This window comes from Lagopus muta, chromosome 1 (assembly GCF_023343835.1).
Source record: "Lagopus muta isolate bLagMut1 chromosome 1, bLagMut1 primary, whole genome shotgun sequence".
Taxonomy (NCBI): Eukaryota; Metazoa; Chordata; class Aves; order Galliformes; family Phasianidae; genus Lagopus; species Lagopus muta.
In genome coordinates this window covers 169,727,049-169,751,896 of record NC_064433.1, presented here as the reverse complement: position 1 = coordinate 169,751,896, position 24,848 = coordinate 169,727,049, and the positions used below count along the sequence as shown (strand labels likewise).

Below are 24,848 nucleotides of genomic sequence, written 5' to 3'. Positions count from 1 at the left end.
GCTTTTTAATCTATAAAACATGTGGGTAGGTTATGACATATTCTCTTTTACTAATTATATTGGAATTCTATTATTATGATGGAGCAAGGAGAATTCAACAAAAAAACATTTCTATGTCAAAACTAGCCTGAATTGCTAAGCTGCGTTGCTGATCCACTGAACACAAATGGTATGGTGTATACAGATACCTTCCTGTAGGATAGCTCTGTAGCGAGTAATAAGAAACAAACACTGTGAGGATTAAACTTATTTTAAGGTAAAGATTTCAAATAGTGCACAGAAGAGTTGTCTTCTCTTTGTTGACCATAACAGGAATCCAGGCAACCAGAATGGGACTCAGTCATAGAGTGTGACCACTTAAATTTTGGAGGCCAAGCTATTGTACTCTTCAAAGATCCAGGTACTGTGCCAGTGTCTAGGCAAGTCCAGACACTAGATGCACTATCTGGACACATCATGTTGGCTGTTAGGGCCATTTGAGCTGCAGCTGGATATTCTGGGTATCCTTCTGAGAAGCAAGAAAGATGCAGACTTCTCTAATGTATGCCATGTGGGCTAGCCCCATGTAGTTGGCTTAGATCAGCAATGAGTTTTTTAATGGCACTAGGCAAAACAATTCTAGGAAACTGAATCCTGTCCTACCTGAATATCAATGTTCTGCTACAACCCTATTACACGAACAAAGAACAGCATGGGAAAATCAGATATTTCAGTGGTTTTCATGCTCTTTGTATGGAGAGATAGCATGAAGATGGCACATGAAATACTGATCCATGGTAAAAAGACGCTTGAGTCCTTCACCTCACTCTCCTTGCCAAGTTCCTCTACATGAGGTAACAAAGCAGGAGCTGTCACTTTGTGAAGAAAAAGTGATGAAAAAATCACATCATTGTGGTTGGATTTTATTGTCTTGGGACATTTCCTGCATTGATTAGTCCATCATTAACATGGAGTAAAGTAAGACTTGTTCATCCAGTGGAGCAAACGCTAACAAATTGGTTTCAAATATGTGTTGCAGAACTGAAGTTATAAAAAAAGCAAATCCTAATTGAACAGTTGTGAGCAGCAAGATTAACTCTTGCAAGCTAAGCAATTACAACTGTTTAAAGTAGGATGTGTTTATTCTCAGTTTCTGTTAAACAAACTGGTGGAAGAGTCTACTTACTGAAGCGTAATAATTTCTATGTCTTTTTAGCTGAATTCACTTTTACATATGGTTCAAAACCAATCCTTCCCTTTTTTTAAATGTTTGTAGAAGTCATATTGTTCGGTCAATGTCTTATAGTTTACTATAATCCAGAACATTACTTTTTTCTTTCCTTTTGTGAATGCTTCATAGCATCGAGCCTAAATATTAACTAAATGAACTTTTTCCTCATTCAACTGTCTTTGGCTCTGACAACTCTCATTATAGGCCAGAGAGAAAACTGTATCTTCCTTAATGAGGTTTTCCACCAATTTGCTTGATTTTCCACTGTCTATCCCACTGATCTTCATTATACCAAGACAGTGAAAACATTCACATCTCATTTGACTCCCTATTTTAATGGGCCAAAACCTATCTCATCTGCTGGACAGTACCGACTGCACTTTCTGCACCTTCAGTGAGACAGTTGTAGACTCACATTTAAAACTTGGCCTAAAATGCTGTATTTTCTCTCTTACTGTTTCTCAGAACAAACGTTCTGGTGTTTAGATGTGTTTATATTCTTTAATGTGTGCCAGTAATTATGTCATCCAAATGGTGATGCCTTTGTAGACTTCTGATTGTGTCTAGCCAAAACATTTGTAACTTCTAAGCCACTTCCAGGAGAAATTTCAATTTTAGGGATGTAATCTCTTTTGGTCAGCTTCTTACTCACTACATGCAATAGACACGTCCTTGGCCAAGCCAGGATGCTACGCACTGAATTTGTATGTGTGGAGTCACATGAACAGAATAGGTGTGAACCAATTAAAAGAATTAAAAAAAAAAAAAATCTGCAGCCAATCAAAAAGTGAAAATGAAATTTCATGAAGGTCAAATTACATTTTAATACAATCTAATGAGGTTTATAGAAGAAATTGTGATCACTGTAACTTTTCAGTTGTTTTTTTTCTGCCACTTCTGATTCATTACTTTTTCTCTCTCAAACACTAGAACAAGTTTCAAAGAAAACCCTATATTTGATTCATATGCAGATTATGTTCAGATTTTATAGTCATAAATACCATGAGTACAATTTTGGATCAAGGGAAGTAAGTAGCAAAAATCCCCTTGGCTTCAGAAAGTTCAGGAATCTAATCCCTATTATCTTCTAACGTTTTACTGAAAGGATAATCCTCTAAAATTAACTGTACTGCTATGCTTAGAGGATTGTGGCCAATGATTCCCTTTGAGGTCAGCACTAGGGAAAATATCATTATTAACAACCTGCATAATGAGGCAGAATGCACTATAAGGAAGCCTGTGGATAGCAGCAAGTGCAGTAAGCTCAAGGGCAGGGCTGCTATTCAGAGGGACATCAAGGGGATGGATACTAGGCTGACTGCAACCTGAATAGATTCAACAAAGACACATGCAAAGTCCTGCACCTGGAATAGAATAACACATACCAGTAACTGACTGGAGAGTGACAGCCTGGTGGATGAACTGAGCAGTGAATGCCAAATGCATTACTGGGTTGCATCAGAAAGAGACCAACAGATAAAGGGAAGTAATTTCTCCCTGTTTGGCACCTGAGACCAAGTCCAGAGTATTCTAGCAGTTTTGGGATCTCTAATAGAAGGAACATTCACAGAAATTGGTCAAACCCACTTCTGTCAGAAAATTCTGTTAATTCATGCACCAGTACAGGCTTGTAATTTCACAGAAAAGGACATGAGGACCTGGTGGACAGCACGTTGAACATGAATTACCAGCATCCCCCCTCTGGCAAAGAAGGTCAACAATATCCTGGGCTTCATTAGGCAAAGTATAGCCATTAAGATTAGGGAGGAGATTCTTACTCTCTACTTAGCAAAGGTGAGACACAGCTAGAGTGCTGGGTCCTGTTCTGGACTCCCTGTACAAGACAGAGCTGGACATGCTGCAAGTACTATGAAGGGCTGCAATGGTGATCTAGAGATTGAAGCTTCCACTGTTTGACAGGAAGCTGAGAGAGATGGACTGTTCAAGTTGGTGAAGAGAAGGCTCAGGGCAGATCTTATCAATGTGCATAAATATTTGATGGGCAGAGTAAAGAGTACAGAGCCAGGCTTTTCTGAGCCAAGGTCTTCTCATTGCAGTGACAGAACACAAGGCAATGGGCACAAATTTAAATATAAGGCATTCAACTGAAATGTAAGAAAAATGATTGCTTTTTTTTACTGTGATGATGGTTAGATACTTGCACAAGTTTCTCTGAAAAGTTGTGAAGTCTGCAGCCTTCCAGCCTGAACTGTTCAGGAATTCTGGAAAGAGTGACACAGTTAACAATACAGAAATCTTCAGCATGCCAGAAAATTGAAAGATTACTTTTTCTACAACACTGATATGCTAAAAGTCATACAAGTTACTTTAATAGAATAAGTGAGTCAAGAAGTCAATTGGATGTCTCAGAAAATTCACTTCCACAGTGCTGATAGAACACCATAAAATAGACTTTCATGGGCCTTGAAATGGAGTTAATATGAGTCTCTCTGAAGGGAAAAAGGCTGCTTTAGTCCGTTAACACATCAATAGCAAGCAGGACAGTTTTGTACTAGGTGACAAGCCCCTGAAAAAAAACACAGATGGGGGAACTTCTACATCGGAACATCCATTTCTACAGTGTTCTTTCCATAAGAAGTCAATAGAAGCCTTACCCAAAATTATGTATTCTACCTCATGTTTTAATATAGTGAATACTATAATACAGTGCAAGACAAAACAGGCAATCCAGAGCAAATTACTCTTATCTGATCTTACAATTTTTTTTTTTTTTTTTTGGCTAATTTTAGTCTATAGAATACAGTGTAGGCTTTACTTACTACCTGCAAATTCTGCTCAAAAAATTAAGCTAATACTTCTCTGACATTCTCTCTTTCAAGATGAGCATTTGTAACTAAAACTAAAAATATTTTTTTTTAGAAAAAAGCCTTTCCTGAATCCCTGAAAGAATAATCTGCTATGTTGGAAACATAGCTTTCCTCAGAAGGCTTTCTCATTTTGTCTGTCCCATAACCTAAGAATTACATGTTATAGGACCTTCGAGTAGAATTATTTCCTAATACAGACAAAAACAGCTTCTGTACAGGTGCTTTCCCACAACGTGTTTATTGAAGATGATGGGCTTTCAGGCTATGTTACAGATCTGGTAGAATAATCAACTCTAAAAAATCAGTTTAATCACTTTATTATTATTAATTAATTAATGTATTATTTGGGCTGAGGAGAAGTCTTTACCTGTTATCCTTCTTCGCTACAACTTGTGTATTAAGCTTGGTCATTCTGTCATAGTAAATGTTGTATTACCAGCTCAATTTCTAAGTTTCCAAAAAAGAAACATGCTCCATTTTGAACCACACAAAAATAAGAAAACTGGCTAATACATATTTTATTATGTAATGTATTTTCCATCTGGTGTTCTTGCATTTTAAATGAGGTCTCCTCTGTTGGCAAATCCTCTGTTTTTACAATATATTTAATGTTGTATTTTACGAATAACAGACACCAATCTTCCTTTTATGCAACAGTTACATTTGTTCTTCCATACAAGTGATTAATTTGGGATACATTGACTGAAATTGCATCACTTATTCCTGTGCATGGGAACACATACCAGACCCAAGAGCGTATTTTCTGTAACAGAAAACACTTGAAATATTTTAATTTAATAGATTATCAATGTAAGGCTACAAAAGAATCTTGCAGCAGGTAGCTCTTGGCTTATATACATCAAGGAAGAACAAATGGAAGGTGAGACCTGGGAAAGAACAGGTAATTTGTGAAATGCAAACAACACAATTGAGAAATACTAGAGGAAAAAATATACAAAGTGACAGCATATAGGGATCAGTAAGAGAAATTAGAAAGCAGTGAGAAAACGTACTTAGTGGTGAAACTATAAAATATAAAAAATACCCTTCAATTCCATGTTGAAGTGGAAGGGGAAAAACAAACAAACAAACCACATGAGTGATGCCAGAAGATGGTGGGGTTTTTTTTGTTTGTTTGTTTGTTTGGCCAGGCTGTAATTACAAAAAAAATCAGCCTTGGGTAGACCTTGCAAGTTACCAATATCCTTGGTGTTATCACATACTTCCCATCTCCTCCTCCAACTGTAAATGATTTTAATTATCTGGTTACTTCATTAATTATTCTTGTGGTTTACCATTCCAGTTCCTTTGCTTCAAAAGCACACATGTGACATGCATGACTTTTTTCTATTCTTTTTCAACTTCCTTCAGTTTCTTTTTCCTATCATGACTTGATTATATAGCTCATTTCTTTTGAATCAGTGTACTGAAATCTTCTTTCCAATGAATTTATTCATTTTTTCTTTTGTCTTCTTTTTTTTTTTTTCCATTTAATTTATTTTATTCAGCCTTATGCTAGCATTTACTGCATTGTTTTGCATAATCTGTATCCTGATTTCTCTTCGGGAGTGTTCCCAAAGCAACTGCTGAAGGGAAATGCTTATATGGAGATTTCAGAAAAAGAGAATTATCTGTTGAAGTTAGAGGTATCATAGCCCAACCTGACTCCACAGGGTGAGACAAATCATCTCAGTGCATGTGATATGGACTGCTGGATAGAAGGCAGCACACAAAACTGAATCAATGTTTTAATGCAACAATAGTTTCAGTTTATTTCCCTTTTCATAGCAGCAAAACATTAAGATTTTAATTATGCACTTTTTTTTAATAGATGGAAGATGTGCTCTTCCATGAAGACACTATAGTGGCCTCAAATGATGTTGGTTCTGAAATGCAAAGTGTTATTCTTAGTTTGTTCTTGCATAGGAATGGTAACCATTACTATATTTAACTTTGAAAACTTATTTCCACTTTTGTCTTCTTATTCATCTTCATTTGATTTCACATTCTTGTATAGCATGATTGTTAGTTGAGGGAAAAACAAAAGGATTAAAGATTGGTATCAACTGTTATGCTGTGTATTATTTTGACTTCAAAAATACTGTATTAAGAGAATGTCCTAGGAATAATTCATCTTTGGATTTACAAAAATCACAGTGACTTGAAAGAGTAATTTGCACATCAGGTGGGTTATAATGCAAAGTCACCTGTGTCTCCTAATTTTCTAAAGAGAGAACCATAGAAAATTGACTTGAGTTCAACATTAGCTGGCCTACATTTATATCAGAGGAACAGTGGATTAGGGACTCTCAAATATGAGCTTTAAGAATAGCATAGGAACATGACTACAGGGTGGGATTCACCTCTCAAACTGTGCTTTTATAAAAAAAGATGTCAGTGAACTTGTCTCTCCCTGTAGTCAACTTGAAAGAAATAGGCACCTTCAGGGAACAGCTCATCTTTTCAGATATCTATTCCAGGCTGATTGGAGTTTACTAGAAGTACTTCTTTGTTTTGAATATGAGGAGAGTCTAAAAGAAGTAGTTTAAGGATAGGCACAAAGTTGGCACCAAGTTGTGATCAGCTGAGCCCTGTCCTTTCTGCTCGTAGTTCTGGATCTGTAATTAAAATTGGCCTTAAAGTATTCACAAATTTTCTGATGTCTTGCTAAACAGTAATGTTTTAAAAATGCCTCAACAAAATCTTAACAAGCTCATAAGCTATGTAAAAGACTGCATTGAAAGTGAACAAAGTAGGAATCACACATTACTGAGAAACTTGCCTGGCACAATAAAGGTCAAGACTTCATCTGCTATTAAAGGGTCATTTTCTGTTCTCTGATTGTTTTTTAATTACTTCTAACAGCATTACACTTTAAAGCTTAAAAATTCATTGTGCCAATATAATTTTGTACTTACTAGAATTAATTTTGCTCCACGGGTAATGGTCCAGAAACAAGAAGATTCTCACTACATCCAACACAAAAGCATCTTAAATATTCAGACAAATCTTCAGCATTGTGCTAAAATAAGCACTGAATGAGGAGGCATATTTCCCAGGTCAGAACACTCCTGCTAAATCTCTGATCCATTAAGAAGACCACAGGAAAGCTATGCTACACGCAGAGAAATTCTTGGCGTGCTACCCAAAGACATTAGAAGCCAAAGCCTGATAAACAATGACTATTTGAAGTCTGGTGTCCTGAACCAGAGCAGGTTAGAAAGGCCTGTTCTAAATGAAGAAAATTAAAGGCCATGTTTATCTTTTTGCTAAAGAAAGCTTCAGCAATTTAAAAGCCCAGACTCCACAAACACAATGTGGGTTTTCACTTCTCCTTCATTCCCACAGAGATGCAGCACCTTCTCCCATCGTGGTGAATTCCTCTTCTAATCCCTTCAAACAGTGAACTAGTGATCTGCGTAACCTCTCTTCCATGCCAGTGTATGCTGTCCTCTCACAGGAATATCTGCAGGCTATATAAACTCTTTTCTGGGCTTGCCATCAAAGAGAACAAAAAGTAGAGAAGGAAAAATACGAGAACTATCAACATAATAAATGACTGAATAAAGAAAATATACACAAGATGACCTTGTTTAGAGAACTGTGAGGGATATCACAGTTGACATCTAGTACTAAGCCTGTCGGAATCACAACTTCCCAGGCCTGAAATTAATTTCCTCTTAAATAGTGTCCTTCTCCTTGCCAGCCCTTACATTCAAAAATGGAAATGTAGCTTGGCTTTATTCCTTGCTTTATCTCTTCTTTCTTAAGCAAGAATCTGTTCACTTTTTTAGTTAAATGCTATCTGTGAAATCACTAGAATAATCCAATCTATTTAGCATAAAAACATGTACCCCTAGTTTAAAACCAAAATAAAATAAATCTAATAGGCTAGTTGTTTTATGACCAATTACACTGCAGTAGTAGCTGAATCAGGACTCTTGATGTTTGTTTGTTTTTGTGATGGCTGCACACAAAGCACGAATTTTGATGGACTTACAGTTTCCTTCTGCACATACAACACAATCTTCTTAAGATGTGAAACAGAACACACCAGAACTACCCTCACTGGTATCAGAAAAGCACCTCTGTCAGAATTGTATTAACCTTCTCTAGAAGAAAAGGATACAACAATTGTTCAAATTTAAGCCTTTGTATTTTTCATTACAGGAGCTTGCAATACATCAGCATATATTTTCCCATTTTCTGAATCATTGTATAAACAAGGTGATTTTATCTCCAGTAGCAAGCTAACCCACTGCAGTATATAATGATAGTATAAATAGGCTATAAAAATGCACACTCTAATGGTGAAAGCAAGGAAAAGAAGAATCTGCATAATTAGATGAAAATAAATAATGGGTCATCTTAGAGCAGCATGCTCAGAGCCAGAATTTACTGCTTGCAGCAGGTATTTCTCCTTAACTGGTGACAGGCTGATAAAAAAACAAAACAAAACATCCCTTTCACAATGCAACAAAGCATGGTTAATAAAATATTCTATAAAACTCAAAGCTACCTGTGTTTACTGCCTATGAAAGCAAAAAGGTACCATAGTTCATAAATGCAGAAAAAGTTTAAAACTATAGAATTGGACACTCTGTCTTTAAATTTATTTTCTCCCAAAATCTGTCTCTCACTGGATAGCCAGGAGCCCTCCAGATCCGATGAATTAGATTGTTACACCTCCTCCAATTAAAAGAAATAATTTTGTTTATAACTTTCCATTTAAAAGCATTATGATGCATGCAAATCGTATGGAAAATACTTTAAAAATGTTCTTTGCATATAATAACACAAAGTATACAAATTTCACATAAGCATTGATATTGCTTAAAAAAAAAACAAAAAAGCTATTCTCATCATAACAAAAGATGCATGAATTAAATTGTTTTTAAGACAAGAAGCCTAAAAAATTACTTGGTTGAGAAATTTTTCGAAGTCGAAGCAATTTCAAATAAATTCTGGAAAATAAGACATAGCACATTTACATGAAGGCTTCTCCAGAAATGATGCCTCTATTTCATTATGTTGGCCAAGGTCATCAGAGATGAATGTTGGTGGTATGGCAGTAGAGGTTCAGCCTTTCCAGCAATACTACATCACATTTTGTTGTTGTCTGACAGATGGCAGCAGAGGGGTGATCTGACAAAATGGCATTTGACATGGAAGTGCGCATGAAGAAAAGGTGTGGCACTGAATTCCTCCATGCAAAAATAAATAAATAAATAAAATAAAATAAAAAATTGCACCCACTGACATTAATTGAATCGTGCCGAATTTCATGGAGACCAAAGAGGGGATGTAAGCACAGTTGGCAGCAGGTGGTGCATTTCAGAAGTGGCAGCAATGTCAGAGAGTCACCTCTGCTGGTTCAGATTTTTGTAAGCATGCTAACTCATACTGTAACCAGAATCTACCTGAGAAAGAAAGCTGGTTTCCCTGGCAGCATAGGAACACACAGCTGAGGATGTGTATCAACGTACTGGGAAGGGCAGAACACTGGGAAGCAGAGCGGGATCCCAGCCCAGCGCTCTGGTTATAGGAAACAGTTATCAAGGGGAATTGTTATCCCAAGCTTCCCTGTGACAAAAGACAACAATAGATCTCTCTTCCTCCTCTGCTGTGTCAACTCAGATCTCTGTCTGAGATGATTCAATGTTCTGAGCCCACAGGGACACAACTATGACTTCTGCTGCTTTGCATTGCTTCACAGGAGGCTCCAGCAAGCAACAAAGCATGAGCAAAGAGCACCAGGCAGGCAGGAGGCCAAGAACAGAGACTGAGGTAGAAGTGGGGAGAAAAAGATTGGGGCATGGAAGGAAATTTTTCTGAGTGCCAAGATTTAATTGTCTGTGTACCTACTTAAAGGCTTAATCCGCTGCTTTTTAAGCAAAGATTCTTGGAAACACTAAGTGCCTTACCCAGTCAGGGACTGACAAAGCGAAAAGCATATTTTGCATGTGAGAGGTTTTATTACACTTTTTAAAACTTCAGATTTGATACTTCCATAGAGTCCTTACAATAGTAGTTTTAGTGGTAATCTTCCTATTCACAGACACTTGTTTTGTAGCACAGAAACTGATGTTCTTCACATGGCAGGTGCACCTCATAAATCTTACAAATACACATGAAAGATAAAAGATTTTAAGACACAGCAGAAAAAAAGGGAGATGTCTTTCCAAAAACACAAACAAGGCAGCTTAATTTTTATGGTCAAACTCTGAGCTGTGGCCACATTTATTTGTTTGCAAGATGAGCAGGAAATTATGAACCCAAGTTCTGTGCCTCAAGGCTGCTCTAAATGAATACTCACCAATATATTGTAGCCAACAGGGACTGTAATAAGACAAAATGGGAAGCAGAAGGGAAAAGGAAGCTAAATACCATTTCTTCAAAAAAAGGTTTTCTGGCATATTTATTCTACAGTGTCCTCAACTCCACTGAAAGTAAGTAGCAAATACTATCAAAGAGTTTTTTTTTTTCAGAAATATATAAATAAGTAAAATAATTAGTAAAATAATCATGGTAATTAATTATGGCAACTCAAAAAATGTTCATAAGGAAGTTGGATTCAGACTACAAGTATATAATAAACAATCCTGGTATAGGATGTAACTTCTTGAGAAATGGACACCTCTCTCCACTTCCTTATAATTTTACATGCTCTGTACATTTCAATAGTTGCCCCTTCTGTGATAATTTTACCCTCTGATAGGACAAGAAACACTATCTTGCTCCGGCAGTTAAATATTGGTCAACAGATCCTGGTAAGGTAAATTTCTGTTCATTTAAATTCCAATTCCTTTCTACTGTTCTCCTCAGTGCCACTTTCACACCACTAACAGAGGCCCAGCCAGGTGACTATCTGCCCCTTGCAGGCATGTGAGATGAACAGTTCCTCTGCACTGCACTACTTATCTCTCTTGCAATGCTGTTATCAACTAGAAGGATTTATCTAAAGTGCCATATAAAGACATTTTAATTCACCTCAGCCTCATCTTAGTATTCAGAGGGACATATATTTTGTCATTTTGGGGGGCTTTTTTCACATTTTCCTGTCTGAAATGCATTCTATCACAGTAATGTGATCGCACATTGTCAAAACCCCAATGGTTTTAATTATTCAAATTGTTGCAGTCTACACAGCTGCAAAAACAAAAGCTATACCTCATTGCAATCACAAAATACATGGCTATAGGCACACACTAAATCAGTACTGTAGGGAAAATAAACTGAACAAAAAATTCCAGCTTCTTTTCTTGTTTCAGTCACGTAGTAAAGGAGGGAGGACTTCCTTGGGAATGGATTTCTTTTTCTTGAGTTGAGGGGAATGTTCTTGTGTATAAGCCCATTACTGAAATGGCCACCTGCAACCCATCCTTGGCTAGTTTCAGGTAGGACATCAAGGTTCATTAATTCTCCTAGCTGAAAAAGTCATATACATAGTTCTTTCTTTATTCATTGTAAATTCTCAGGAAAAAAAAAAAAACAAAAAAAAAACAAACAACCCTGATATCTTTCTAATAAGGTTTAGGTAGCAGAGTACAAATTTCCACCATACAATTACAAATTTCCAGCACCAAAGAGGTCTTGTTTTTATAAAAGCATTTGGATTTCTAATACTACTTTTAAAGACACTGACTCTGAAATTACCTACAAGCACTCCTGCAGAGGATACACCTCCATAGCATCTAAACCTGGCTTAAGGTGGAACACAATAACACTACTAACCAGGTGTGCTTCCTCACATCCTTCTTTGTGCTGATTCAGAAAGAAAACCAGATGAAATTTGCCTAAATTTTATTTATTCATTCATTCATTCATTCACTCATTCATTCACTCATTTTCCTAATCACTTTCCTGAACTGACTCTTTATCGGGTCATAAGTACTGATATATGGTACATGTGTACTCAAATCAGCATTAACCAAATAAATGTGGGCACTAAAAGCAGTCAACAGCATGAAGATTTGGGTGTATTTCTTTCCCCAGAAGGAAAGTCCTTACAGTTGAAAGGCAAGAAATGAAATTCTAGATGAATGGTTCTCTCATTTCACATCTGTATTAATGACCTTGGTATGGGAAACAGTGATGCATTAATGAAAGCGGCAGATGGCACAGTTGTATAAATTGAAACCACAACATCATAAGATAATAATGACCTGAATCTGAAGAGGGCTGGAATAAATACAGGATGACACTTTCCTACACAAAAGGTTACGTGCTCAAAGAAGTCTTGATTATCTCCAACTTATGGTGTGACTTCTTAGAAACAGGGCAATGAAAAGCAAAATTATCATTAACAGATGAGAAAATAAGCAAAAGCCACAAATGTGACATTGTTGTGGAAGACAGATACAGTAACATAAAGTTAAATGCATGAAACACAGAGAAATATTAATGTCATTGCATAAGCTTTTATTTATTTGCTTGCTTGTTTTCAGAAGCAGTGCAACTGTGAAAAGATGAATTTTCTTAGCTGAGGACTGAGCCAGTCCACAGGTAAGAGATTAGTGATGCCAACACACTGACTCCTTCTTTGCACAGCTTTTCTCTTACCTTGATCTTAATGAGACCCCAGTCTAAACACTACAAAGTGTTTTGCCCTGACAAGTCTGGCATACAAGTGTGTGGTAATGACGACCTTGGACTGTGCCTTATTGATGATCTGGATGAGAAAATTTAGTGCACTCTAAGTAAGCTTGCAGATGACACCAAGTTTGGAGGAAGTGTTGAACTACCTGGGGGTAGGAAAACCCTGCAGAGGGATCTTGACAGGCTCAATCAATGAGGCTGAGGCCAGCTGTACGAGCTTTAACAAAATCCTGAACACAGGCCATAACCCTGCCTAACCTGGGCTACTGGTGGATGGAAAGCTGGACGTGAGCCAGCAATGTGCCCTCATAGCCCAGAAAGCCAACTGTATCCTGGGCTGCATCAAAAGAAGTGCAGTCTGCAGTGAGGGAGGTGATCCTGCCCCTCTGCTCTGCACTGGTGAGACCTCTCCTGGAGTACTGCATCCAGATATGAGTCCTCTGGACAGCAGAGATGTGGACCAGTTGGAATGTGTCCAGAGAAGGGTCACAGAAATGATCCAAGGGATGGAACACCTCTCCTATGAGGACAGGCTGAGTGGGCCGGGGCTGTTCAGCCTGGAGAGGGCTCCGTGGAGACCACAGAATAGCATTTCAGTATCTAAAAAGGGGCTGTAAGAAGAAAGGGACCAAACGTTTTAGCAGGGTCTGCTAAGTCAAAGGGATATGGTTTCAAATTAGAGATTTAGATTGGACATAAGAAAAAAACTTTTTACAGTAAGGCTGGTGAGGCATGGCACAGGCTGCCCATGGAGGGGCCGCAGTCCGTGGAGGCGTTCAGGAACCACACAGATGTGGCAGCGACAGCCGGGTTAGTGGGCACGGCGGTGACGTGCTTACAGTTGGACCAGGTGATCTCAGAGGTCTTTTCTAACCTTTACGATTCTACGACTCTCAGGAAAACGTGAAGGATTTTGAGTACGCGCCCACACACCCGCATTTATACAAACGACGTAGCACCTACCTCCAACCCCGCCCGCCTTCCCCTCACGTCCCGCCCGGTGCAACGCCGCACTGCCAGCGTCAGAGCCCAACCCACGCTACAGAACGGCCGCCGCTGCCGCCTCGCTAAAAACCCCCGCACCCCTCCGCAATTCCCCTCACCCACCCTCAGCTCTTCCCCTCTCGGGGTCGGCGAAGCACAGAGACCGAGCGCCCCACTCGTTGCCCCTCAGCGGCCCGCAGGGCGTTTTTGTACTTGTAGCTTTCCATCAGGCGCGCCGCGGGCAGCCCTGCGAGCGGGAGAAGCGGCGAGGGCCGCCGTGAGGCTGACGTGTCGGCGGGCGGCGGTGGCGGCGGCAGCATGTGAGTGAGCGGGTGCGATCCTGGCTCTGCTGCTCCACATCGGGTCCTCACACGCCTCTAACCCCCCGCTTTCTTCTCGCTCTTCCCAGGTCGAAGGTCACCTTTAAAGTCACGCTCACCTCCGACCCGCGGCTGCCCTACAAAGTGTGAGTGCGGGGTTGTACTGCGTGAGGTGGGGCCCTCAGCCCTGCGGGGCTCCCTTGGCGTTCTTTTGCTTTTATTTTATCGTGGAAGATGAATGGCATGTGTGTCTCTGTTCTGCCTCATCCTGTACGTACACATCTTTGGCAGGAGGGTTGCTGCTCGTAAGGTCGCTTGATACTGGTTTATGTTAGCAGTCACGCACCCAACGTTTAAACTCTCGTTTCAGGCTAAGCGTGCCCGAAAGTACACCTTTCACAGCTGTCTTGAAGTTTGCTGCTGAGGAAGTAAGTAGAAAGATGTGACTGCTCTTAATTTTGTGACTGTGCCTGAAAACAAATGGTTGTTGGTTGTAAAATAGAACACTGAATCCAACATGCCAAAAAAAAAATCCTATTGGTAGATACTCATGAGCCCTGGCTTCACTGCTGTCAGTGGATCTGTCAAAACTTCTGGATTCTGTAATTCAGCAGTTCTTACAGGATTTGTATGGGAACAGGCTGAGAGAACTGGGGCTGTTCAGCATGGAGAAGAGAAGGCTCCAAGGTGACCTGAGAGCAGCCTTCCAGTATCTAGAACTACAGGAAAGAAGACAGATTCTTTATCAGGGTCTGTGGTGACAGAACAAGGGCAAATGGCTTCAAGCTCAAAGAGGGTAGATGTACGTTAGATTGAAGGAAAAAAAAATTTCTACAGTGAGGGTGGTGAGGCAGTGGAACAGTTTGCCCAGAGATGTGGTGGATGCCCTGTCCCTGGAAACTTTCAAGGTGAGGCTGGATCAGGCCCTGGGCAACCTGATCTAGCTGTGATGTCCCTGTTCACTGCAAGGGAGTTGGACTAGGTGGCCTTCAGGGGTCCTTTCTAACTCTAAGGAGTCAGTGGTTCTATGATTCTAGGATTCTAATTTGCACATCAGTAGCAAGTATAAGACCTACTCGTTTTCTTCGCTATTGCACTTTTATGCCAATAATATAAAAATAAATGGTAGTAAACATGATTACAAATTACTGCTGTTGCCTATTTAATATTTTCAATTACTGATGTAGAATATTCAGGATACTCTTTAGCTTTTTTGAAGAAATTAGTAACACTTCTCATGCTTGTTTCCAGCAGTCTTTGATTTTGGAATACATCTCATTTCTGATTGTAGATTTTTGTTTTTAAGTCAAACAAAATATTAAAATTCAATACTGAATTATAGTGTACCAACGTCCTGTACAAGTTTCCTTTTCTATATTGTGATGATTTTAACGTGCTGAGTATGGCCCAGTGTTTTGTACTGTATGATGTCACACTCAGCAATGAAACTTGAAGGAAGAAAGACAAGGAAAAAATTAATAAAGAAAGCAAGCGACCACTGCGCATGTACATACACGTACTAAGGCCCTGCTTCCTGAGAAGTGACTGAGCATTACTTGCTGTTGGGAATTGGAGAGTAGCTTTTTTCTCCTTCTGTTTCTCAGAAGTCTTTTCATTAAGCTGCTCCTGTCTCAAACCTGCGTTTGGTTGTTTTTTTTTCTGCCATCTCATTTTCTCCCCTTTTTCCTGCTGAGGAGGAGGAGGGAGAGATCAACTATGTGTAGTACTTAGCTATTATGAGATGACATATTACTTTTACATTGTTAGTGTTAAATATGTAGCTCCCAATTTTTGAACTCATTACTCAAACCTGGCTTTGAAGACAAATTATTTCCTCATGGCCTTTCCATAGTGACTCTGGTATATGATTTGTCTTTTGCAAAAGTTACTTTTTTAATGTTACATTGCAAGGTGAGTAGGTAATGACCTGCAATAGGTACAAAGCTAAGAGATTGTAAGTTTAAAGTTAATAATAATAAAAAAATGCTACTATTGTGTGTCTGGAGATGAAAGGCAATTTTTCGGTATACCAATAATTAAGTGCTGTATTTAAGCATGGTATCCATGAATTCTAGCTGTTGCTGTTAATGTGTGGAGTTCTTGCAAGTTGAACCTCAGAATTTTGATTTGAGCAATTAGAAAATGAGGAAAGTACAATTAATGAATGCCACTGAAAGGTTCAGCTGAAGTGACTTGCTCAGCAAATGAGAGCTCTCTAATTCTACCAGAAAAGCATGTAGTATTAGCATTCATAGTTGTGCTTTTTCTTGCATAAGAGAAGTGCTTTCTGAGGAGCAAATGATAGTTGCTGATTACCTGGACACCAGTCTTAGGGACTGATCATAGAGCTAAGTAAAATGTGGCAAAGGAGCAACCTGTGGTCCTCAAGCCATCCAAGTGGCACTGATTGATGTGCACCCACACTGCCTACCCCTTCCATCCACATTATGCAGTACAGGATATTTCTTTGGGTCCTTTGTGACTTCCTGTAGTCATGAAAATAAGTCCTAAGAAATAATTATTTTTTGTGTTCTCCGGAAGTTCAGTTATTCTGAAATAATATGCAACCTATGTCTGATGCAGCCCCATCTGTGCGCTGTTTTTTGTATAGTGGAATTGACCACATATGATGAGTGGATGTGGGGATGGGTATCGTGGGGGCATATGGTGCTGATTGAGGGTACAAAGCCTGCTTAGGCTGGTGGCAGAATTCTGACAGAGCTGGATCAGGTGCAGTGCTCTCAGTGCCTCCTTTTATAAGCAAATCTTAGAGTGAACTCTTCTTGCAGCAGTGCAGTTGGAGATCAAAATGGAGCCAAGAAGAAAGCTAGGAAATAGGTCAAAATTAACCAAGATTAACTAAAGTTGATTTGGGGTTCAAACACCATCTTCCGTCACAACAATGGGAAGTTCAAATAGTGATAATGTACCTGATGGTAATACTAATTACTCACAGAGTTGACTTGTATGGTGAAAATATTCTCTCAGTGCAAATTCCATGCATTTCAGATGCAACCTTCTATTTTTTCCTACTATATAATGTTTTCATATTGGCTCTTGTTCTGGTCCTGTAAGTGTTTCTTTCTGTTGAGCACACCAGTATGAAGTTAGTATGCCCACAAATACGTGTGTGTGTTTTATGTTTAAGATTGTTGACCATTTTTAATCTGGAAAATTTGAGCATATGTATTCTCGGTCAATTGTTTTTTTATTTAGAAAAGTATTGTTTGTTCACAGTATTTGGCATGACGTAACATGTTCTTCTTAGAAGTTCATTTCCATGTGTTTCATAGAATCACAGAATCATAGAATGCCCTGGGTTGAAAAGGACCACATTGATCATCTAGTTTCAACCCCCTGCTATGTGCAGGGTCGCCAGCCACCAGACCAGGCTGCCCAGAGCCACATCCAGCCTGGCCTTGAATGCCTCCAGGGATGGGGCATCCACAACCTCCTTGGGCAACCTGTTCCAGTCTGTCACCACCCTCTGAGTGAAAAACTTCCTCCTAATATCTAACCTAAACCTCCCCTTTCTTAATTTAAGACCATTCCCCCTTGTCCTATCACTGTCCAGCCTTGTAAACATTGGAAGGCTGCAGTGAGGTCTCCCTGGAGCCTTCTCTTCTCCAAGCTAAACAATCCCAGGTCCCTCAACCTTTCCTCATAGGAGAGGTGCTCCAGCCCTCTGATCATCTTAGTGGCCCTCCTCTGGATCCACTCCAAAACTTCCACATCCTTCCTGTACTGGGGGCCCCAGGCCTGGATGCAGTACTCCAGATGGGGCCTCACAAGAGCTGAGTAGAGAGAGTCAATCACCTCCCTCTTCCTTCTGGCCACCCCTTTTTTAAGGTTTTTTGTTGTTTTTTTTTTTTTAATTTAGTATAATTAGAACTAATATTTCTTTTATATTTTATCCAGTGAATAATGGATGTAGTTATTTTAGTACTGCAAATTTCTTACTCTATATTGAGATGTCTAATCAACTTTAAGTGTAAATTTTAGTTTTTCTGTATCTCTAAATCTCAGGGGAATATTTTCTCATGATTCTTTCTACTTGAGTAAGCTAAAATAATCATTGCTTTGAGTATTATCCATGTTTTCTACTTTAACTATGTCTTTTGCATTGTTTTGTACTCATTTCCTGTAGTTCAAAGTTCCTGCAGCAACAAGTGCCATTATCACAAACGGTAAGTATGTAGTTTTTATACTGTAGTTTCAGTTGAGGGATATTGATAGACACAGAAACGTCTTTTCTATCACAGACTCTACAGTGTGCAAACTGAACTTAGTAATATTTAATAATATAGTAGCATTTTTCATATTATTTACGAATGGGATGAAGGTATGTAGCCATTATTATTCACTGGAGTGGTTTTCTCCTAACACATAGTTTGGATTTCCTATGCTGTAGATTTCTTGTTAGTTTCTTTGATGTGACTGATGTTGATTATTGGAAATAGCTACTTGAAGGGCTGGTGTGATAAGTATGTATTGTTTGATGTTTTATATTTTTGGGCAGTAAGTTCAATGTAATAAACTGTGAAGTCCATTTCACTGTCCTGTCTGTCTCTTTTTCTGCTTTAATTTCTTCCTAGATGGAATAGGAATAAACCCTGCACAGACAGCAGGTAAGTTATTATTTATGGAGCCCAGTAGTTCTAAAAAAAAACAAGTCAGGTATTTTAAGTTAACACATAGCACTCCAGGTTGGTTGTTATATCTCAAGTTTTGATTTCTTAAATGGGAGAACAGTTGTCCAGTAGTTGAAACTAGTAGGAGTACTGCGTCCAGTTCTGGGCTCCCCAGTACAAAAAAGACAGGGATCTCTTGGAGAGAGTCCAGCGGAGGGCCACGAAGATGGTGAAGGGCCTGGAGCATCTCCCCTATGAGGAAAGGCTGAGTGAACTGGGTCTGTTCAGCCTTGAGAAAAGGAGACTGAGAGGGGACCTGATCCAGGTCTATAAATATCTAAGGTGTGGGGGGCAGAATGGCGAGGCCGGACTCTTTTCAGTGGTGAGTGGAGACAGGACAAGGGGAAATGGCCAGAAACTGCAGCATAGGAAGTTCCGCACAAACATGCGCAAGAACTTCTTTACAGTGGGGGTGACGGAGCACTGGAACAGGCTGCCCAGGGAGGTGGTGGAGTCTCCTTCTCTGGAGATGTTCAAGACCTGCCTGGATGCCTACCTGTGCGACCTGCTGTAGGGAACCTGCTTTGGCAGGGGGGTTGGACTCGATGATCTCTGGAGGTCCCTTCCAACCCCTACAATTCTGTGATTCTGTGAAACTGCAGTCAGTGTTCTGAGTGAAAGATTAAATCCACAGAACTGTTATTTAGTAGGACTGTGGAAGCGTGAGGTACTGATGATCTTTAGGACTTAGCTATTTAGTGCAGTCTAAAAGAGCAATTACTAATTTCTAAAATACCAGATGATAGCTGTATTTTTTTTCACCACTGTGCCTACTCCAGTAGTATTTGGTATTTCAGAAGCCATTCTGATAAGATCTGTTTAGAAGAGTAACACTGTTTTAGAGCAGGAACTGTAGGTGCTTTGTAAAGTACATTCTCAAAAAGGGTGGTCTTGCAGATAGTCCTCTTGTTCCCCTCAAGGGATTCCAGGTGATTCCACCTGGTGCAAACTGTAAATCTAATTTTATTCCTGCTTGCAAACATGATGAACAGTTAGTGAAGAGTTCTTTGCTGCTTCTCTGTTTTTTTTTTCAAAAATTTTTTTTTCAGATCTTTTTGCCAGATCTTATTCATTTATGTCCTCTGTCTGCTGCGTGTTGCCAAAAGTAGCACAGTTTGCTTCTAGGTTTTTGGGTGTTTTGTTTTTTTGGCTTTCTAGATACCGCTTTCTCATTCATATAATTAGCATACCTAGCCCTCTTAAGATAAACAGTATAAAGTAAAATCTTGCAGAGCATCTCACAGTAAGCAACAGTTAGAAGGTCAATTGCTTGACGTTATTTTTTTGGAATTGTAGAAGGAATCACAGAAGTACAGCAATCCACTTTTGATATCTGCAGTTCTATCAACAGCATTTGTAAGTGAAGATCAAGAGAGTACTTGGTTTTCTGCACCACATGAGGTTTTTGTCAACCTTGGGCTTGACTTAGGATACCCTTGTTTTTTGGCCAGTGTGCTGCCTCTGGCAGACTCCTCAGCTGTTGCTGTCCTCATCGTGAACATAGAGGCATAGAACCATAGAATTACAGAATGGTTTGGGCTGGAAGGGACTGCTAAGATCATTTAGTTCCAACCCCCCGGCTACAGGTAGGGGCATCTCTCTCTAGACCAGGTCAGTTAAAGCCCCATTCAGCCTGAGCTTGAATGTTTCCAGGGAGGAGGCATTCACAGCCTCATTGGGCAGCCTGTTCCAGCATCTCACTACCCTCACAGTAAAGAATTTTCTCCTAATATCTAGTCCAAATCTGTCTCATTCCAGTTTAACACCATGTTCCCTTATCCTGTTGCTACCTGCCCTTATAAAAAGTCCCTTCCAGCTTTCCTGTAGGTCCCCTTCAGGTACTGGAAGGCTGTTATAAGTCTCCCTGGTGCCTTCTCCAGGCTGAAGGGCCTCAGCACTCTCATCCTGTCCTCATGGGGAAAGTACTTCAGCCCTCTGATCATCTTTGTGGCCCCTGTCTGGACCTAATCCAACAGCTCCATGTCCTTCTTGTGTTGGAGGCTCCAGAACCATATGTAAAACTCCAGGTGGGGTCTCATGAAAGCAGAGTAGAGGGGCAGAATCACCTCCCTCGACCTGCTGATCACATTTCTCTTGATGCAACCTAGAACACAGTTGGCCTTCTGGGCTGCATGCACACGTTGCTGGCTTATGTTGAATCTTTCATCAGTCAACACCCCCAAATCCTTCTCCTCAGGGCTGCTCTCAAGCCATTCTCTAGCCAACCTGTATCTGCACTTGGGATTGCCCCGACACGAGTGTAGCACCTTGCACTTGGCCTTGTGGAACTTCATGAGGTTGGCATGGGGCCCACCTTTCAAGCCTGTCCAGGTCCTGTATGGCATCCTTTCCCTCTAGCATGTCAGCTGCCACCACTCAGCTTGGCATAATCTGCAAACTTGCTGAGAGTGCACTGAATCGCACTGTTCATGTTGCCTACAAAGATGTTAGATAGCACCAATCCCAACACATCATATGACCAAGTACAGTGAAGATAGATGATACAGCTAACAATATAGTTTAGCTACTGGATCATCATCAGCCTGTGAGGGCAGTTTTTCATACGGCCACTTAAGAACATTTAGGTGAAACAGTAAAGTCAGTTGTTTAAGATAAGATATATTTACACTGTTCTTCTTCCTCAGAGGTATACTTGCATTTTGTATTATGTAGCTTAATCCTGCAAAGTAAATGGATTAAGGGCTACTTTATTCCTGAAAATGAAAATGTTCACATGGCAGTTCATCATGCCTGCAGCTATTCGCATCAAATTCAGATCTCCAGTTGCTTTGCATTAACTCTCCTAAATTTTGATAAATGTTGAGCAATTACTCAGCAGTAATATAACAGCATTTCATAGTCAAGGTTCAGGTAAATTAAAGACATCTAGATTGAAAGTATTTCCTAATGATCTTGATCTTGTCTACAAATGTAAGATTAGGCACAGGGGTGGCACTGTAGGAAGGATAAGATTGAATTCTTTGGAAATACAAAAAATGGTTTTGTAGCATATAGAGAAATTGTTATAAAGATATTGAACACTGATCTAAGGGCATTATTGTTCTTTAAATGTGTATGCTTGCTTCGGCAACTTATTTTGTTTGGTAATGTTCTCTTGTTTGTTTGTTTAGGAAATGTATTTCTAAAGCACGGTTCAGATCTACGGATTATTCCCAGAGATCGAGTTGGAAGCTCTTAATGTCTACTGAAATCTTCTGGAATAAGTGACATTGGCATGTAGTTAATGTCTATTTATTTTGGGACTCTGCATTGTGACTGAAGAATTGGCCTTTTTGAAGCTACCCTATATGACTTGCCGAGATCCAATCTTTTTTTGTCACACAGATAAAGTCTCATTTTGTTGTTAAAGCATAATAAATAATGCACTGGTTATTTCTTTACTGATATTTTTCAATGGGGTGATCCTATTGAAAAAAAGATGGATGTCTCTAAAGATGTTTATTACTGAAAATGCAAGAGTAAACTCAACCACAATAAGTAATTATTTAAAATATTACATATTGTCAAAGTTAGTTTGTGGAAGGGGGAACTTTATGATCTTGTTCCAGAGAAACTGTTCTACTGAGTGTTGGAAGGTTTAGCTTTATTCATATTTTCCTTTTTCTTTTGATAAAATTCCATGTTGAGAGGAGAAGTTTTACCACAATTCGAGTATTAAGCCCAGATAGAATTGAAAAGTTAAGTGGTTTATAATTGGAATAAGTAAGTAAATGCCAAATGTTCCAAAGTAATTGTAATATTTAATTGTTGAAAACATTTTAGATAGCAGAGAATGCAGAGGTACCTATATGTTAACTTCACAAAACATCAAATGAAGTTTCAAACCAAATGCAATTTCAGAGAATTTGTGAGACATAATCTCAAAATGCCATGGAAGGCCTGGCAAAATTTGGGAATGTATAAGTACTGGTCAAATATGTCATTCCTTTTTCTATAAATAATGGTTCTTTGTAAAAGTTTTTGTTTCTGCATATTACAAGAGAATCATAGTTCATCAAAATGTTTGTGTTCAGGTAATATGCTTTTTCTTTATCAGTTGCCTGAGGTAATTTATCAATCGTGCATTTTATTTAGAGTAATTGCTGCTTTTCTTGAACTGGTTGTTCTACTTTGTGATTTAATCTGTTTGGCCAAGTCTTACCCTGTTGCGTTTTGTGTTTCTTACTGAGTTTACAGGAAGTAAAACAGTGGGCAGAGCACTGCTTGGTTTAATGAGAGTCATCACAAATGATTAATGATTGCACTTCACTGTGCAAAAATTCTCCAGAAGGATGTTCAGATTCGGTTTCAAATAGTGCACAGAATGCCCTAATGAGTGGATATGAATTCAGTATGTAGAAGAAAACGTTCTGAAAGTGATATTTGACTTAAAATTTTCCACCTCTAAGATGGATTGTAAAATTCTTCATTTTCCTTTGTTTTAATAAACAATATGAAAAAAAAAAAGTTCCTTTCTCATTTTCTCAGTTTGATTTTGACAGTAATTAAAAATGCCACCCTTTTGACCTTCGTAATTAAGATACTGTGAGATTAATTTGAAGCCAGAATATTCTTACTATGCAGAATTCTGTCCAACACGGACTTGAAGGTACTGTGTATAGCTTCTATTAATGTAATGCTACAAGATGATTAGAAAGGGCTATGTCAGTGGCTTTTAACTTTCTCTGCAGATCTATTGATGGAATACTTGTAAAAGAATGTAACAAATAGGAAGCTTTCTTTCATGTCTCAAGATGCAATGTAGTTTTCATAAGGTCATCAGGGCCTTTTCAAAGGCATTTTGAAACTAAGGTGCCTTAGGCTAGTTAAAAGTGATTTCAGATGATTGCTTACTACTTATAATAAGCTTTTACTACACTTTTACTGTGTTAATAGCACAATGTGAAGTATTTGAGGTGCTGTGTTGCAGCATAGTTTGTGTAATATGCAAATGATTTGTCCATTTGGAAGAATAACTTTGTAATACTTTCTCTGTTCATGACACCTTTGTGTAAACATGGTCTCTGAAATTTGAATGTAGCTTTTCTATTTGGTGTTAGTAGTAAAATGGTCTCAGCAGACATTTGCAAGTTGATGTTATGTTTGCAAGTACATATTGTTATGTCAAAGTCAGGTTGGATATGTTGTACAGGAAAAATTGTAAATTTAGAAGCAGATTTCCTGGGCTGAGGGAGTCTTCAGAAGATTATGAAAAGAATCCCTAACTTCCCCTACTTTGTCAGACTTTGTTGCTCCTTTGCTGAAGGCATGAAGGCAATTCAAAGGGTTTTTTGTTTTTTATTTTTCCCTTGTATTGTGAAAGAATGGCTGTTTTACTTTGAAGATACTCTGAAAAGATGGGGCTAAATCCTAGAATGATGATGTGGAAAGTCTTGGTGAGACCTTAAAAGAGCTGTAATGATTGTTTTGGTTTGTAAGATATTGTGGACTTTTTTTTTTTTCCTCAAGTTTGACAGTATTTTAAGGACATTTTTGAGGAAGGGAAGTGCAGTGAGCTAGTGTAATATAGAAAAACTGAAAGAGTTAGGAAATAGTCTTCACATTATTTCTGTCAGTTATGTTCTTTTCCTTGTATACTCAAGTCTTCATTTTTGCTGTGTTAATTTTCTTTATAGAGGCTCATGTAATGCTTTTTTTTTTTTTTTTTTTGGATTTAGGATGAGGATAACATTGGTAACATACAATGTTTTTAGCTATTGCTGAGCACTGCTTGCACAGAGCCAAGAATGTTTCAGCTTCTCACACTTCCCTGCCAGCAAGGGGCTAAGAGTGCGCAAGAAGCTGGGAGGGGACGGAACCAGGACAGCTGACCTGAAGTGGATATCTCATACCATAGGGCATCACACTCAACCATAAAGTTGGGGGAGTTGTCCAGGATGCCTGCCATTCTTTGGAGACTGGCTGAGCATCAGTCAGCTGGTGGTGAACAATTGCATTGTGCATCACTTGGTATGTTCATTCTTTTTGTTAAGGTAGTTTTTCTTTCCTTTTCCCCCCACCCCTTTTTTATTAAACTGTCCTTACCTTAGCCCCTGATAGGGGAGTAAGCTAATGGCTCTGTGGTCTTTAGCTGTGTGCCCGATTAAACCACAAAATGTAGCCTTTTTTCATATTTAAGATTGAAAGACTTTTCCACTCTTGTTGCTAATAACCATTAAAATCTTTGGCAGCAGGTCTCAAAACTTCAGAATTTTTG

The 24,848-nt window shown here is 39.0% G+C and overlaps 1 protein-coding gene and 1 long non-coding RNA gene across 3 annotated transcripts; one reads left to right on the top strand and one right to left on the bottom strand.

Moving 5' to 3' along the window:
- Positions 1–3,928: 3,928 nt before the first annotated feature.
- LOC125688390 (uncharacterized) lies at positions 3,929–13,625 on the bottom strand. Its single transcript, XR_007374708.1, has 2 exons — positions 13,352–13,625; positions 3,929–13,247 (listed from the first exon to the last, which is right to left on the bottom strand). It is a non-coding gene; the product is annotated as an uncharacterized LOC125688390 (long non-coding RNA).
- A 149-nt stretch (positions 13,626–13,774) lies between these two features.
- Positions 13,775–23,719, top strand: UFM1 (ubiquitin fold modifier 1). Of its 2 annotated transcripts, XM_048934421.1 has the most exons (6): positions 13,775–13,940; positions 14,030–14,086; positions 14,311–14,368; positions 18,088–18,127; positions 18,536–18,568; positions 21,763–23,627. In XM_048934421.1, coding segments are annotated over exons 1-6 (258 nt in total). In that variant the 5' UTR covers positions 13,775–13,938; the 3' UTR covers positions 21,831–23,627. The 2 variants fall into 2 exon arrangements, with proteins under 2 accessions (XP_048790378.1, XP_048790379.1); XM_048934422.1 differs by lacking the exons at positions 13,775–13,940; positions 14,030–14,086 and adding an exon at positions 14,106–14,210 and having other exon boundaries at positions 21,763–23,719.
- Positions 23,720–24,848: the final 1,129 nt, after the last annotated feature.

Coding starts and splice junctions, on each gene's coding strand:
- UFM1 (XM_048934421.1), top strand. Junction 14,087..14,310: donor CCGCGGCTGCCCTACAAAGT/GTGAGTGCGGGG, acceptor CTCTCGTTTCAG/GCTAAGCGTGCCCGAAAGTA. Junction 18,569..21,762: donor AAACCCTGCACAGACAGCAG/GTAAGTTATTAT, acceptor TTGTTTGTTTAG/GAAATGTATTTCTAAAGCAC.